Here is a 17,489-nt window from a genome sequence, read left to right on the forward strand (position 1 = left end):
CACATAGGTTCTTTTATTTTTGCCCCACTCCTTCCCAAAAGACCGCGAGACTAGTTAATTTGATTTTTTTAAATTATCTCTGACCCTCTACATTTAACAACTTGGCCAGGTGGGGTGGGGGGGTGTCTTTGGGTACTTTGACTCACTGGATTGTTGAGAAATGAACAGAAGAGAGATAGAAACAAAGATGAAGATATACAATAGCAGTAAGTATAGATACACAGGTTATTATACAGCTATATTCTTTAGTCTTAGGGTGGTTTCTAAGTGGTCGGCATTTTAAAACAGTGGCTCCTTAAGCCAGTGAGGCATCAAGCCGTTATGAATCAATTTCTTCAAATGTAAAAATAAAGGGAATGGCCTAGATCATGCATTCTTAACTCTGGGTGTGTGTGTGTGTGTGTGCGCGTGTGTGTGTGTGTGTGTGTGTGTGTGTGTGTGTGTGTGTGTGTGTGTGTGTGTCATGGACCCCTTTGGCAGTCTGGTGAAATCCATGGAACCCTTTTGAGAATAATGTTTCTAAATACATAAAACAAAATACATAGGATTGCAAAGAAAACCAATTGTATTGAAATAGTTATCAAAACACTCTTAAAAACTAAGTTTACATACCTCAGGTTAAGAACCCCTGGTAGATGATGTCTAAGGTTCCTTCTAACATTCTATGAATCTCATTGAATCAGAAAGCTCTTATAAAATCTGAGTATCAACACAAGACTATCTATATACATTTCTATATACTTCAATGAATCACTTAAAATCAGATCCTGAGATGAAATATACATGTGACATACACTGCATTTTACCATATTTAAAGAAAAAACGTTTTTCAAAAATTACATATCTATAATCTTATTATTATGTATGCTTCCCTTTTCAATTTTGTAATTTCTTCTAGCCTAGAATTTAAAAATACAAAAACATCTACTTGCGTGCTCATGCTTTCAATTTCTTAGATTTTATTCCTTTTTCTTATCACCCATCACGTCTCCTTTCCTTAAAATGAGGGGCATAATGGTAGGCACTGACCTTAGAGAATGCTTGAAGAAGTATCCCTAGGGCTAGTACAGATAGCCTAAATCCCAGAGACAACTAGGACAATTAGGCAGAATTGGCTGTACAAGCAGATGAAAGAGGTGGCTAAATATATTGTATAAACCAAGGGACATCAGGAATCCTAAATCCTGCCCCAAAATGTTTTCCCTATCATACTTCCACTGTTCGAAATTCTACCATTAGAGAGAGATTCCTCTGGACCAAGAGAAAAAGAATTCTATTAAAATGGAAATAACCCTAGAAGGGATGGTATATAAGACCATAACAACTATTATGAGCATTTTAGGGTGAACTAGCTTAACAAATTACTTTCTAAGGTAATACAGTTGAAAACTGACTAGGTAGGAGGAGGACAATGGATGGGCTTGAAAAATAAGACACCACAGGCCTGGGAATGTAAAGTCCTTGAAAGCAGGAGTTGTTTTGCCTTTGTTTCTGTATCCTCAAGGCCTGGCACAGTGCCCTACACATCATAGATAGATCCTTAATAAATGTTTGCTGAATTGAACTAAACTGAAATGAATTGGAAAAGGCACCAGCACAGGAGACTCTGGACATCATGGGAATAGAAAGGGCCTCATATGAGGTGAAGGGGGCAAAGACACAGAAAGGAGAGGATCCTAGAGCACTGGCCTAGAGGCAAAGGACCTGATTTTGAGCAACGTTTCTGTTACCTTACTAGCTGTGTAAACATGGACAAATCACTTTCCCTCTTTGAGCCTCAGTGATCTCTAAGGTCTCTTCCAGGGCTGACATTCCAAGAAATTTCCTGTCTATTAGAAGGCCAAAAAAAACTAATATCACAGAGTCTGCTCTGCCTTAAAAGTCACCTAGTCCAACACTCTCATCTATAAAGTCAGGACAATAATAGCACCTATCTCACAGGCCATTAGGAAGATTAAATAAGACAATATAAGTAAAGTACTATCTCTGCACACCTTCAAGTGCTCCATAAATGTTAGCCTTCATTATTAGGAGATTACAGCAGTTTGATGAAAAACAGTGTGGCTTAATGAGTAAAGTGCTGGATATAGAGTCAGGAAGTCCTAGATTCAGGTCCTGCCTCCGACATTTATTGACTGTGTGATCATTGTCAAGTCTTAGGCTACTCTCTTGAGACATGAGGTCATAGTTTGTTTGCTCTTACATTCACTATTCCCCCAACTTCTGAGACCTTGGAGAGTAGCCAACTCCAACCTCAAGCAATATTCACTTGTCCACCTTAGTTGGCCACTCATCCGGATTTACTTAGCTATAATTCTTAGGCACTCCTAATTGGTAGGCAAAATTTTGTCGTTATGATTGTCTTAACTCATTACTCTTTAAAAAAAAATCTGTCCTTTGGATAAGTGATAATGAGAGAGCCCTTTAAGAAAGACAAAACACTATGAGCTGGGAGGTCAGAGAAGGTTCTGACTTTGTGGACAAGTCATTAGAATTCTCCGGGATTTGTTTTCTTAATACGTAAAGTGAAGAGGTTAGCTGTATCAGAGGTCAGTAACCAACAAGTAGCATGGATCCTTTTAGGTAGATACCTGAATCTACTTTACCAAAATAAATATGCTTTGTACCTATATTTCAATTCATCTCCTCATTTTGCAAAAGAATAAGGAATCTCTAGTCTAAGAGCCAAGTAAGGTTTTCATGCTTCTGCTCCTATGCCCCCATTCTCACTACCCAAAGCACACAATTCTAGATGGGATGCCCCGCATCAGCATCTCCTCCTCAGTTACTCTTCTGGTTCAACAATTCCCTTTCCTTTTCCCATTCTCTCTTCCAGCGCTGTGGTCATTGCATTTCAATAAAATAATCAAAATGTGCAGTAGAGATGAAGTTGATACAATATCCCTCTGGAATCAACTGATATACACACATACATATAATATACATAGATATTTGAAGAGCTATGTTTTAAGACTATTACCGAAAGTTGCTTTTCTTCCTTAAAAGGGTGTTGACTCCTGGACTAAGATGATCCCTAAAGTTTTTTCCAGTTATATGACTATAGTTGGATTAATGATACACACTAATGGAGAAGCTGTGACTTTTCCAGCCTTATTAGACGATCATTCTGATGACTTTGCTGCTGATATAGGTTCATCAGCACAGAACGAATCTTTCTATATTTCCTGATTACCTACAAATCTGCCAAAATAAATAACAGCAGTGTGGAAAGACTCAAGCGTACTATTATTTACTCATTGCCAGAATTCTTTGGCAGACAATATTGTTGTGCTAAGATTCAATATAGAAAACAACAAAGTCAAATTAGAAGAAATCCCCACAACTCTCTTTCTAATGCCACTGACAAGGAAATTTCATTCAGTAGCTTCAACAAACAACATTTCTGAATAAAATGTAACAAAACTTTATTTTTTTCTATATTTAAGGTATTCTGACATAATCAAGTTTTCCATACAACTGAAGCCTATCTCTTTAAGTTTAAAAAAAAACTTAGAAAAAAATATGCTAACCATTCTTACGGAAATCTTTCCAAAATATATTTATGCTTCTTTACCTCCTTAAAGAGAATATTCAACTTAATATAAACTTGATAGTCAGAGTCAGCATTACACATATTAATTATTGAACTTTGCTGCTATAACAGACTATTAGAGCTGAAAGGGACCTTTAGAGATGTCCTAGTCTGCCTTCTGAATTTGATGATGAGGAAACTGAGACCCAAAAGGTGAAGTGACTTGCCTAAGGTTGTCATACAGCTACTACTGGCAGAACTGTGACTCAAACCCTAGTCTTCTGAGTCTTTTAACTCTAAAGACTTTTTATACCACTACATCATTAGTGGCTATTTAGGTGTGTAGGTCAAATGAGCTTTGTATTAAATAGCTTTAAGGGCAGCTAGGTGGAAGAGTGGATAGAGCACCTAGAGTTATGAAGGCCTGAGTTCAAATGTGACTTCAGACACTTAACTAGCTGAGGGACCTTGGCAAGTCACTTAACCCTGTTTGCCTCAGTTTCCTCATCTGCAAAATGAGCTGGAGAAGGAAATGGAAAACCATTCCAATATCTTTGCTAAGAACAACCCTAATGGGGTCATGAAGGGTTGGACAGGATTGAAATGAGTGAACAACAAAAACAGCCTTAGACTGTTTCCTGTAACTTTCAAAATCTTGCATCTGTTTTAAAAATCGTTTTTCTTTCTTTTCTTTCCCTCTCAGTCTGACAGTTGTCACTTCTAAGTTTTGTCAGCTTCTTTATGTCTATCAGCCCCTCTCCAACTTTCTAATTTTCTGTAGCATGCAGGGAAGAGGAGGCTATAGAAAAGCACAGTTTGAGAAAACAATCATATACTTTCACCACACATTATTTGGTATCATCTGACCCATCTTATGTTATGACCTTCTCCTTTCCCCCTCAAAAAAAAAAAAAAAAGAAAACCAGATCCCTGGTTCTATAAAACAAACACATGAATCTCTATGAAAGTTCACTATCTTTCTTTTTTTTCTTGATCTTATATGTTGAATGCCTCACCTTCCATTGAGTATTTGAAGAAAAGATTATTAACATTAGTCACAGTTTCTCCATCTGCTTCCTGGCTCTTGAGGATGTAGATTCTTTTAATCAAATCAGCAATAACTTGGTTGACTTCTCCAGAAAAAATCGCCACATCTTTGGGTTTCAAAATTCTTTGTCTCAATATGCTTCTCATCTTAAGCCACTGCTCACCTTCCCTAAAGAAAAAAAATTAATTTTTAGTCATTTTATGTAAGTGTGTACAGGTGAGGAATTACAAATTGAAGAATTTCTCAATGATAAGTAATTGCTAGATTTGTCAATCATTCAGATAGGGAGACTAAACAATAAAACAAATGAAATTTAGAGGAGAAACTTGGGTTGGATTTAAGGTACTCTTTGACTTTGAAAGTAATAACATGCTGGAATCAAAGATTGTGGAATCTTTGTCCCTGGAGATAATCATTAAGAAAAGAACAGACAACATCTATACCATTTGGTTTACTACTGTTTACCACCTTTTGAGCCTATGGCTATTCAGAGCTTTGTGTCTGAGCTTTAAAAATCTGAAGGAAAAAAAAACAGTTGTTATTATGAATTGTATTGATACTGTCACTAAAAGTATTATCATGTCCTTTGAAAACCCTAAAGTTATAATATAATGATACATAAAAGTGTTGTAAACCAACCAATATCAGTGAAAAACATACTCAAACCTAAGTCATTAGATATGAACATTTTAAAAAATTGCTGCAGCACTTTGTTAATGTCACTGCTGAATTTTAGTTCCAAATTATGGTCTGGTTGGCCAGCACTGGTTTAGAAATTTACCTGCTAAATGATCATTGGCAGGCTCTTCCAGCTCTATTGTTTGAAGGGTTTTAAAAATTATGGTGGTTTTCATTGGTTATATGTGAATACCTAAAACTGCAACATGCTGTTTGAGAAATATCTCCTTTCTGTAGAAAGCTAGACAACTGAGATCTGGCCAGCAGGGACCTTCTATATGAATTAATGCTACTTATCTACAGCAGTTAAGAGTGCACACAATTCGCCCTTCTGAGCTTGTATTTTTGGCTTCTCTTTATTGCAGTTATTACATTAGGCAAATAAGAAAAAATAACTTGAGACTATTTTGAATAATGCCCCTCTGCTATAGTTCTTAAAACAAGGATAATATACAACAAAACAAATATATTTTATTCTCTGCCCTCAAGGAGCTACATACTACAGGAGAAACAATTATGATATACAATACGAACAACAAACCACATTACAAATTTACAAAACAAAGTGCTGTGTGAAGCTTTAGGGGGAAAGTGATTAGGAAGATAAGTTGGCAGCATTTAAATTGAACTTTGAAGGATGGGTAGGAATACAACAGAAGAAGAGAGAGCAAGAATACACTTTAGGTATAAGGTGCAATGTGAACCCCTAGAAGCACAGAGAATGCAGTGTATGTTTTGGTGGGGGGCAGTAGCATTTTGCTGCCTTGTTTGGTCCCACGAAAGAGTGTATGAAGTTATGTGTTAAGGCCGGAAAGGCAGAATTGTGCCAGGCTGCAGAGGATCTAGAATACCAGGCAAAGGAGTTTGAATGTGATTTTGTAGGCAACAGGAAGCCATCGGTAGATTTCTGAGCAGAGGAATGTATGAATAAGTAAGATTATTGGGAGAGAAATATGAAGAATAGAGATGGAAAGACCTATAAGAAGGCTGCTACAATATAATGGGTGGGGGTGTCAGAGGCCTCCACTAGTGTGGTAGTATCAATAAAGAAGAAAGCATGAACTTAAGAGATTCATGGTGATGAAATCAACAGGACCTTGTAACTGACTATGTATATGAGGTGAAGGTGAGGGAAAAGTTAAAGGTTACTAACATGTAGAACCAGATAAATAAATGGTTGCACCACAAATAGAAAACCTGAAATCTGTAAGGAAAATAACTTTAGGAGATATGATAGTAATCTCAGTTCTCAGCTTGGACCAGAGTTTAATGATGCCAGTGGGATGTTCAGGTGGAAATGTCCCACTTGGAATAGGTGAAGACACAGATCTGAAGCTCAGAATAGAGAAGGGCTTAGAGTTTTAGCTACAGGTGATCATTAGATGCAGAGGCTGAAGCTGTGAGAATAAAAGTAATTACCAGGGGAGAGACTGTAGGAGGAGAAAAGGACCGAGGACAGAGCCTTTTTACTATGATAATTATCAATGACTACATAGGAGTATTAAAAATTGCACTGTACTACTTGAAGCTACATATGAACACCTTGGAGAAAGACTACATTAAGAGGCTGGAAAGAAAATGAGAAAGCCATGAAGGAGCCAAAGGAGTGGTTATAGGGTGAGACAGAGAGCCAGAAGAATGTGACATTTTTGAAGCCAAGGGAAGAAAGATGTCCTAGTAGATCACAAGTATTAGTGTTGAAGAAAGGCTGAAAAAAGTCATTGGAATGAGCAAACTGGAGGTTGGTGATAATCTTAGAGTAGCTTCAGCTCATTCATGGTGAGAAAAGCATGATTGAAATGGATTGATGAGACAGAATGGGCTGTTATGAGATGAAGGCTATGGGGGTGTAAAACAGTAAATGGATGGGCTGAAAGATTCAAGAGAAGGATTTTTTAGGATAGGGTAAACCTGAGCAGTTAGACAAAGTTCTTAATGAGATCCATTAATTACTGACACAGCCTAAACACATGTACGTACTTACGCAGAAATAAGCCCAGTAGATCTCCCTCGTAAGTCCCTATATTCTTGCCAGGACTCCATATTGGCTCTCTGGGGAGTGGTTCCCTCAGCCCGGAGAACCTGAGCCACCATGTCTCTGTCTGCAATAGATACTACAAATTGAGGACCAAAGTGAGACTTGAAGATTTTTCCATATTCCAGTGTGTGTTTTTGCTGCAATACCATGGAGAAATCAGAAAAGAAAAAAATACATATTAAGGAAGATATTCTACAAAAATACACTTTAACAAAAAATTTTCCTGATCTTGCCAAAATATATGTCACAAATCAAAGTCTCTGTCCCATGGAATGGTAGAGTGAAAATAACACTGGATTTGGAATAAGACAATCATGATTCAAGTCTTGGTTCTACTGCTTAATTGCTTACTTAGACTCTTTGAATCTTGATTCCATTATCAATATTGTGAGGATAACATTTCTATCATTACCTGTTTCAGGACTGTTCTGAGGAAAACACTTTGTAAGCAGTAAAATTCATGTAAATAAGTTATTAATATTACTGAAGTAAACCTAGGTTTTCATGTGATAAAAGATATTTTTCAATTCCTAAGATAGAAGTAAGAGATTTACTTGGTAAGGTGAAACACTAGGAAAAGTATACTACTGTGTATTTCAAGTAAAATAAAAGTGAACCCGTTACAAGAGTAATAAAGTAGTTACCTATCTTTTGAAAGTACTTATGACTAATTTGAATAAAAAGGTCAAGGGTGTTTCCCTAAAACTAATACCTTTTTAAGGGTAGATTACTCAGCAATGCACATAAAACTAGAGATTAAGTTGGATAAAGTAAAGGTAGGCTAAAAGTGAAGGTGTTGATAGGTAGAAAAGGAGCTATACTAAAAAAAATAATAATGCTGTATGTTGAACAGAATTTAGCAAGCAGATGATGAATTAAAACACTTTTCACTATAATTGAAAACAATTATCCCAGATTTGGAATACTTGATGCTGAGAATTGTCAGAGGAAAGAAAAAAAGATAAACTACAAACCAATTTTATTCAACAAACTAAGCAAATTAGCAATATCAAGCATCTACTTTACACTGAATGTAAGGCAGCATAAGCTAATGCAGGAGTTCTTCGCCTTTTGTGTGGCATGAACTCCTCAGACAGTCTGGTGAAGCCTCTTCTCACAATGATTTTTAAAAATCCATTAACTGAAGGAAAAACTAAATTTTAGAGGTTAGTGAAATTAAAGATGCATTTTTTCTCATTCAAGTTCAGAGGCTCCCTAAAATTTATGATCATAGACCCCACGGTCTAATACATAGAGGTCTGGCTTTTGAGCCAGGGAGAACTTCATTTAAATCTTTCCTCTGACATATATTTGCTGTGTGAGAATGGGCAAATCACTTAACTTCTCAGTGCTACAGGCTACTCTGTAAGCCAATAAATAACAGAATTACTTGTCTGGATTGGTAGGGTAAGTTCCACATTAGGATTTCCCACATCCACAAAATCACAGTTAATAGACCACCTCCAAAATTGTGGAGAGCACTGTGATAGACGTTGAATGTGATTTAAAGTTGGAATAAGATGCAGCCTCTGCCCCAATTGGGCATTATCATCTAGTAATATGAGCTCTAATATAAAATTATTGAGTGCATAAAGAGGTATAAACAAAGTGCTATGTGAGGTTAAACAGAGGCAGCAGGGAAGGAAGGCTTCATGGTAGAGATAGCATTTGAGTTGAGCTTTAAAGGAAAGGGGAGGGAAAACATAGCAGCATAAGGAACAGCATCAACAAAAAAGGCACCAAACCAAGGCAATCAAATAAATGAACAAACATTTATTAAATACCTACTATGTGCTAGGCAATGAGAATACAAAAAAGTAAATGAAATAGCTCCTGCTCTCAAGGAGTCTAAGTGCTTCTTGAGAAAACATATACACAAGTAAAAGAATGGGGAATATAATCCCCCCCACTCCTCCTGGCTCTGTCAACATAGTCACAGAAAATAGTCACACAATATTAAGTTTTAATATGATAAAAAAAAGTAACACCTCGTTACTTTGTAACATCCCTTTTATAAGAGTCTCTGAGTCAAGAAGGGAACAATGGGATTGGCTGAGTAAACAAATGAGTCATACTTCTGTGAGCTTTGAACAGTTAAACCCTGGACAAATGGCCTAGTGTAGAGGATTGTAAGAGAGCTCCCTATGGATAAGATTCTTGCAGGGAAGAAGTGATTTCTCTCTTCTTTCTTTTCTCTTCCCTCTCCTTTCCTCCCAACTGGCCATGGTGTTTAATAGCAAAGCAGGAGGCATTCAATCCAGCAGTTCTAGTATTCATTAGTTCAAGAGAATTGAAAACACACCTAACAACTAAAATCACACTCCAGAGAGCTATAAATATAAAAAGGACAGTCACTTGAAGGCAAATGCAGCTTTGCGAATTAGGGGCTATGGAAGCACAGAAGAGAGCTGGCAATAATGAGAAGTAAACCCTGGAAGCTGAGCTGAGAAATCTTCCCAACAAAAGGGAGCTTCACAAGGGCACTACAAGGAGTCTATTGTATATTCTGTTTGAGCTCTGTCTTCCCAAGGATGCTGCCTGTATTTGTGGTAAGTATATCCTGGCTGTATGGAGGGAATACTTTGTAGCTGTCATTTTGTAGTTCTTACATCATCTTAGTTTCTTTGCTTTGAGTCAAATGATACTGGGTGACTCCTGATGGGAAGCACAGCTGTAGGAACTTATGAGCTACAATATTAGAAGAAGCTACTTGGAGTGTTGTCCCTAGAATCTACCCCCAGAAGATGAAAGATTGAAGGGAGTATATTGAGGGAAGCGGTAACTGTGAGAGCTTCAACAACGTTAGGATGGGTGCCCTACCCACTTGAAGTGTCCCACTGGGGAAATTTTCCATTGGTACTCTCCTTCTTGGATACCGCAGCAGAGATACACTAGAAAAAATTAGTATTTTTCTGCCTCTTTTTTTTAGATGTCAGTTTTCCATTATGTGCTCTTTACAGATCAGACCATTTTCTTTTGAGGTAAGTTTTGCTTGGTCAAATACTTATATTTTGATTTCTGTTGCAATATTGTATCCATTTTTGAGTATGGAAGCTAATATGTACAGTGCAGAGTTTATATCCCTAAGATACCAGTGGCTTGAAATTAGCTTAACACACACCAATGGGAGCTCATATCTATTCTTTTTTTTTTTTTAACTTTTAAGCATGGCTGAATTGCTTGTATTACTGTGACTTGACTCCAGACATCTTCTATGAGATCCTTATGGACTCAGAGGAGTCCAGACCCTTATGGACTCTGAAGAGGAGTCTGAACCCTTAGGGGTTCAGAGGATAAGGTTTTTCTCATGTTTTATGAATCTCAAGTGCTTAATCCCTTTTAGGGGAGGCCACACATCTCTTTGACATTTATTGATTATGGCTGATTCTTCTTTCTGTTAGTCTGCTTATTAGTGAACGGTGATTTTGGACATCTTTTTAGAATGCCCTATGTATTGCAATGCTCCATTGTGAAAATTCTGGGTGCCTTATGAATGGCAAGGTCCCAGATGAAATTTTTTGTCTTAACTTCCAAATGAATTGCCATATGTGTTTAAAGGATCCCTAGAGAAATTTCATGCATTATACGAATTTCAGGGACCTAAGGAAATTTTCATCCAGGAAGGTTTGGTTTCTCACATCAAAAGTGAAGGGATAGGGGCAGCTAGGTGGCACAGTGTGTAGAGCACTGGCCCTGGAGTCAGAAGGACCTGAGTTCAAATCCAGACTCAGACACCTGATACACTTACTAGCCGTGTGACCTTGGACAAGTCACTTAACCCCAATTGCCCTGCCTTCCCCCCCTCAAAAAAATTTTTTTTAAAAGTGAGGGGATAATTTCCAGGCAATCCCATGTTCCCTAATCCCTATAAGGAAAGCCCAGTGTCTTGGAGCTCTATGAGACTAGACTTTCTTTCTGAGCATGAAGGTTTGATTTTTCCCCCTTTATTTTAGTCTTTGGATTCAGAAAGGCCTTTGGATGGACCAAGACAAGCAGTAAGCTATAAGAACTTTGTAAAATGTGATTTGTGAAATTTATTAGCATATATTTGGAAGTGAGTGTAATCTCCAGACCCACTAGTTTATTGTAAGCATAAATCCTTGTAGAAGAATATTTTTTTTATTGTTTGTGAACTCCACATGGACTTTGCCAGAAAGCACCCTAGTTGATTTGAGAGGGGTGCAGGTGGGACAGCATGGCATCTTGGAATCTAAGAAATTAAAGAGTATCCAAATGGAAGGGATGGTTAATAATCAAATCCTGCAGAAGGGTCAAGAAGGATGAAGATGAATAGGAGAAGACACTGGATTTGGTAAATAGATCACTGATAACTTTACAGAGTAGAAGAATGAAGAACAGTGAGAACTGAATTCAGATAGCAAGGGCTAGAGGAAAAAAACGGGTGGTGAGACAGTAAAGGTATAAGACAGGGAAAGCCTTTTTAAGAAGTCTAGCTATGACCAAGGAGAAAGGTAACATGACTGAGATCAGATTTTTAGGCAGGTCAGGAGTCAGAGAAAAGGAAGAGATCAAAGATGCATGAAAGGGAAGAGATTAACAGCCAGAGCAAGGTCCTAGAAGAGACAGGCCAGGAAGGACATAGGTCAAGCAATCACAAGTACCGTGGGGTAGGATTAACTCTTTCTCTGAGGTAAGAAAAGAGAATAGGTTAGGATGGGTGAATTTTTGAGAATCAAAGAAAGTGGAGTTGAGAGAATTCCCCCAAAAAGGCTTTAATCTCAGTGAGGTAGAAAATTCTCATATTTTGTAAATATTGAGGCTGAGAGTGAGGTAGATTTGGGATAGTAGACAGAGAGTCTTTAAGAAGAGTAGAAGGAATGCTGAGTAGTGGCAAAGACCTAGTTGAATAGATAAAGCTTGTATATTTATAGTGGGTATAATCACCCACATTTTGTATCTCTATCCAGCCATGATCAATAAGTAGACAGGTGAGGAACTTGTGGCCTCAAAGCCATATGTGCCCTTCTAGGTCCTTGGGTTCAGCCTTTTGACCAACTCCAAATTTTACAGAACAAATCCTTTTATTAAGGGGATTTGTTTTGTCAACTTTGGGACCTAGAGGGCCACATGTGACCTCAAGGCCTCAGGTTCCCCACTCTTGGCCTAGGAGAAAAAGGAATTGGAAATCAGGGGTTGCCCATGATTGAGGATTTAACAGGGCAGCAGCAGCGGTAGGTCTGAGAGGTCCACAATACTCCATGGTGGTGGTTAGTGACTCACAAAAGTGGAAAATCGTGGAGTAACAGCTGTGTATGGAGACACGAAACCAGAGCAGCGTCAATGGTCTCGAAAAATAAAGGGTCAGATGATCAGAGGCCACCATGAGGGCAAAAGGCAGGTTTACTTTAAGAGTTTGAGAGTGTTGGAAGGATGAGATATCTTTTGTGAGCGGACAGTTTAATGTCTAGGCTCTTGGAGGTGTCGTATTCCATGAGATTATGAGGTCTGTGGTGTGAGTATTCCTGTGTGAGGCTGAAAGGGGATTTCTTGGGAGTTAAAAGAAGGTAAGGACTTGTGTGATTAGGATGTTAACAGGGCTGGTAACGTGAATACTGAAGTGTACAAGGAAAATGACGGGCTAAGATGGCAAAGAAGACTGAACCAGGTCCTAAAGTCATTTTTAAAAATTTGGTAGAAAGCTGGTAGAGAAGCATGAGGTAGATGGATGGGGAGAGGACTGTAAGGACTTTGAAGAAATTAAAGTCAGAGGGAGGGCAGTGAAGTGGAAAACAAGGATTATAATAGCAGTAGGAACTCCTATTCCTATGAGAATATGCAAAACTAATCAGTTTTGCTATTTGTGAGCATCTTGAAATAATTTTTTGAGTTTTAAATTAGGGGATTTAAATTATTCATTAGGATCTAATACAACACTTATTTATTTCTTTAAAAATTTATATGGAACAGGAAAGTGTTAGCTTGATTGTATAAGAAGGATTAGTCCCAGGCCCCAAGACTGGAATAGAGCTTGAATGTTTTGTCTTTAACTTCCCATTTTATAACCCTCTTTATTCAACCCCAGCTGCAAGGGGCCATCTGTCATTCATATACATAGGGCTCAGTAACACTTTGCCAATCACAAGGCAGAATAGTTGATTGGAGAGAGGTTTGGAATAGCTTTTGTGAGGAGTGTAAACGGAATGAAACATGAATAAAAGGATTGCACGAAGCAGTGAGCCTAGCAAAGGTTGGATAACATCAACTTGTGGTAAAACCTGTTAGTATGTTCTGAGTGGGTCCTAAAATTGTTTTTATATTTTTAGTCACTCAACATTAAAATTATATTGCTGAGAAAAATGTTACTGTGGAAAAACTTGAATTTTTCCCCTTTAGTTCCATGATCAAGCATTGTCATATGATTTCTATTATGTTCATTTTTATCCCTGTTTTATTGAATTTCATGAAGCATCATTGATACACTTAAGAGTATATGTGAACAGAATTTTATAGCATTAACTAATCAATGCTCTTTGGGAATTTAAGAGTCTAATAGAATTAAATTAAATATATCCTGAAAAAAGACTCATAAATATCTCTAAGCGTTCATTAACATGCTATTACGTTAGTATCACGGTATTTAAATGTAGAGCTAATTTATTTGGCTTTCAAAAAACTTCTGGAAAAAAAATCCCACAGAAGCTGTAGCTACTGGACAATTAAATGTTTTTGGCTGTAAAATTAATTTATGGATTAAAAAATATATATTTAACAAATTTAAAGCCCTCCACAATCTTCCCAAGGCCCTTTCCAGGCTTTTTTTTTTTTCTACTCCTCTTCTATAACCTTCCTGTCTAGTTAACAGATCTACTTATTACCTCTCAGGTCCAACATACCTTACTTACTGCTATACATTTGTTCTCACATGTCCCCTCAATTCCCATCCTGCCTAAGGTCTATTAATCTCTTTTTCATTTAAGCTTATTTTTCAGTTAACAAGAATTTATTTTTTCTTTCTCCCACCCCATTTAAAGGAAAAAAAACTCTTGGAAAAATATGCATAGTCAAGCAAAACAAATTCCCACATTCTCCACGTCCAAAAAAAACATGTCTCTCATTGTGCATCTTGAATCCATGACTTCCCTGTCAGAAGTGGGGTGGATCATCACCAATCCTCTGGAGCCATGGTTTGTCACGGCTCCACGTCATCGATCAGAGGTCTTAACTGCTCATTCAGCTTTCAGGGCCCAGCTCAAATTCCACTTCTTGACCATCCCATCCTATGATTTCTTTCTCTGTTGGGCACCTAGTACTTGTTGACTGTACCACTTTAACTTTTCTCTATCTTATCTGATTGACTAGATTTTAAGTTTCTTGAAATGTTCTTTGTAGGTCCAATAGCACCAAATATATTACCTTATACAAAATAGCTGCTCAATAAATATTTGTTCATTGAGTGACTGTGTAGGGCCTGTTACTCCTTTACCTGATTAGAGGAGCACTGATGGAAACCCAGTGTAAGTTTAAAAAAAAAAATCTAGAAAAGTTAAAAATGGGGCAGCTAGGTGGCAGTGAGTAGAGCACCGGCCCTGGAGTCAGGAGGACCCGAGTTCAAATGCGACCTCAGACACTTGACACACTACTAGCTGGGTGACCTTGAGCAAATCATTTAACCCCAATTGCCCGGCCTTCCCCCCTGCAAAAAAAAAAAAAAAAAAAAAAAGTTAAAATTGTATAACGAAGGGATAGTGGTGACAATGCGAAGGTAGGCTACAATGTGAAACCTACGTAAGAGGTTGACTAATAACCTCACAAAGGAACCTTCCCAATACTCTTAATACCAGGAGATAAATCACGCCCCGAATCCAGGACGCGAGGCTGGACCTCGTGGCCGGCCCCGCCTCCGCCAGAGCTAGGGCCGCAGCATAAGCGCCGCTCCCAGAAGTCCCGCAGGACCTTTCCCCGCCCACCACAGGCCGTCCCACCAATCAGAAAAGTTCCCTCGCCCCGCCCGCCCTCCTCCCGGCACCTTCCCCCAGCCGCACGCAGAGCCCCACCCCACCCCGTGTCTCCTAAGCAACGACTAGCGGGGGCTTCTTATTCTAGACTATGAGGGGTGGGTTGCATTAAAGAGATCTTAGGGTATAGGTAACTTCGAAACACTGGGGAGATGAGCAAGAAACGTCACTGGAATAGCGGCTGGAACGCGTCGTCTTCCTCACCACCCAGGACTCTCTTGACACGACCACGTAGACCCACCGTGCACGAAACGAATCTTCCCTCCCCCGCCCCCATCATCCCGAACCCTCCAAACTCGACAGGAACTAATACGCCTCCCCTCGCGCATGCGCCTAGCGGACTAAAACTTCGGGACCTTAGTACGGGAGCGCGCAGTGGCGGGATCAAAGCCCTTGAGACCCGTCTCTCGCCGTGGAGGCGTTGAAGGAGGGGCTCGAGACCGAATCGCGCGCCTTAGAGTGCGCGGGGGTGGGGACAATGCGGGTGACGTTTGGCGTTTTAAACCCGCCATCCAGGAGGAGCGCGAGTCGAATGCCGCATCGCGCAGCCTCTCCCTGCTCTCAATTTCTCTCGCTTTCTGTGGACTCGCCGAATTGGAAAAAAAAAAAAAAAAAAAAAAGGAAAGCAAGAGAAACTGGTTAGCTCCAAGAGCCCCTCCATCGCTGTTATCATTCTCCCTTATAATACTGATACTCTGTCTCCCCGCTGCTCTCTCACCGACACCAGCCCTTCCCCTCCAGCCCGTCTCGCATACTCCCCTCCGGTCCCCAGGAGGTCGTATCATCGGGTGACTCCAGTCTCCTCAAAGAAAACCCTGTTTCTCAGTCCTCTTCCCCGCCCTCATCCTAGGATCTCGCAACAGTCCCTGTCGTGACAGGAACGATCGTCGTAGCCGTGGCCCTGTGCAAAGAACCACCCGCTTTTGCGAGACTGCCACTTGGGCTCCTAACATTGCACATGAGTTGTTGGGTTACACACACACACGCACACCCATACACCCCACAGTTCTTACCTCAGCCCCAAATCCCACTCTACCGAACCCAAACTCCTCCTCTCTTTTCCCCTTGGCAGTCTTTAAAAGCGAATTTGGTTAAAGTCAGTAAGTTGGTCCAAGTCCTCAGTTCCTCCGGTCTGGTTTGCACAGACTCAAAAAAAAAAAAAACAACCCGTGGCAAGGAGAGCCCAGCGCAGAATCTCACCACTTCCCCCAACCCAAAACAAAAAACCCCCAACCACATCATTTCCCCCTTTCCCGCCTTACATAATCAGCGAGAAGGGATTGTGCCTTTCATCTGCATGCTGAAACATTCCGTGCTCAAAATGAGGGTCCCCCCGCACCCCACCTCGAATTCCCGAGTTGCCTTGAAACAGATTTCAAAAGTAAATGGACTTGGGGCAGACTGAGTTCCCGAGCACTTGCACTGACACCCAGCCCGCAGCCTCAAGTCCAGAAGAATCAATTATCTCTTATTTGCAATACAAAGCAAGCCGAAGCGCGCATAGAGGGTTGGGTGGGGGGAAGGGGTAGGGGTCCAGGCACTCCTAGACAGAAAATAGATAACCTACCTGGATCTCGTGGATACGGCTAAAGCCATCCTTCAGGAAAAATTCCACCAGGTTAGCCAGGGTTTTGGGCCCTGGCATTTCCTCCAAGGTCTTCACCTTTGGATGATGTTGCTGCGGGGTGGCCGTCGGTACCTCCCCTACCCCTGCCGCCACCATCTCCTCCTCTTCTTTGTCCTCAGCTCCCGTTCCTGCAGCATTATCCGGTACCTCGAGGTTCTGGCTGCCAGAAAGTTTGGGCAGCTGGTGAAACCTGCTGACAAAAACTAGGCGATCAAAAATCCCATTCCATTCAGGCACTAACGCTGGCTTGTAATGGGCTTTCAAGATCTTGGTAAAGAGAGCCATTTTTAGAAATTCTACTTTTTAAAAGTTTTTTGGTTTGTTTTGTTTCAGTGGCTGTTCTCTTTTTGGTTGCTTTCCTCGGTTTTAACTTGTACAAGCAGCTCTTCTTCAAACTCTTACTGCTTGGGCATCAGTTTACACGGTCCATTATTAAAGGCTCCCTCCCCTAAGGCTGGAAAAGGGGGGGTGGTCTGTGATGAGACCAGAATAGAATGTATCTATTATTATTTTTATTCAGAACAGATCAATTTACCAATTATGCAATTTCCCTAACCACAAACTTTTGTTGTCCATGCTCTGCACTCCCT

General features: G+C 39.7%; 1 protein-coding gene across 1 annotated transcript in view; it reads right to left on the reverse strand.

Moving 5' to 3' along the window:
• The window catches only part of LOC118835355 (cytochrome P450 27C1), a 36,076-nt gene extending 18,892 nt beyond the window's left edge, over positions 1-17,184 (reverse strand). The window contains exons 1-3 of the mRNA XM_036742548.1: positions 16,840-17,184; positions 7,243-7,433; positions 4,549-4,748 (exon numbers count right to left, since the gene is read on the reverse strand). Of these exons, the coding sequence (XP_036598443.1) occupies positions 4,549-4,748; positions 7,243-7,433; positions 16,840-17,184 (736 nt within the window). The remainder of the gene's footprint in view (positions 1-4,548; positions 4,749-7,242; positions 7,434-16,839) is intronic.
• Between the last annotated feature and the right edge of the window lie 305 nt (positions 17,185-17,489).

This window comes from Trichosurus vulpecula, chromosome 2 (genome assembly GCF_011100635.1).
Source record: "Trichosurus vulpecula isolate mTriVul1 chromosome 2, mTriVul1.pri, whole genome shotgun sequence".
Lineage (NCBI taxonomy): Eukaryota > Metazoa > Chordata > Mammalia > Diprotodontia > Phalangeridae > Trichosurus > Trichosurus vulpecula.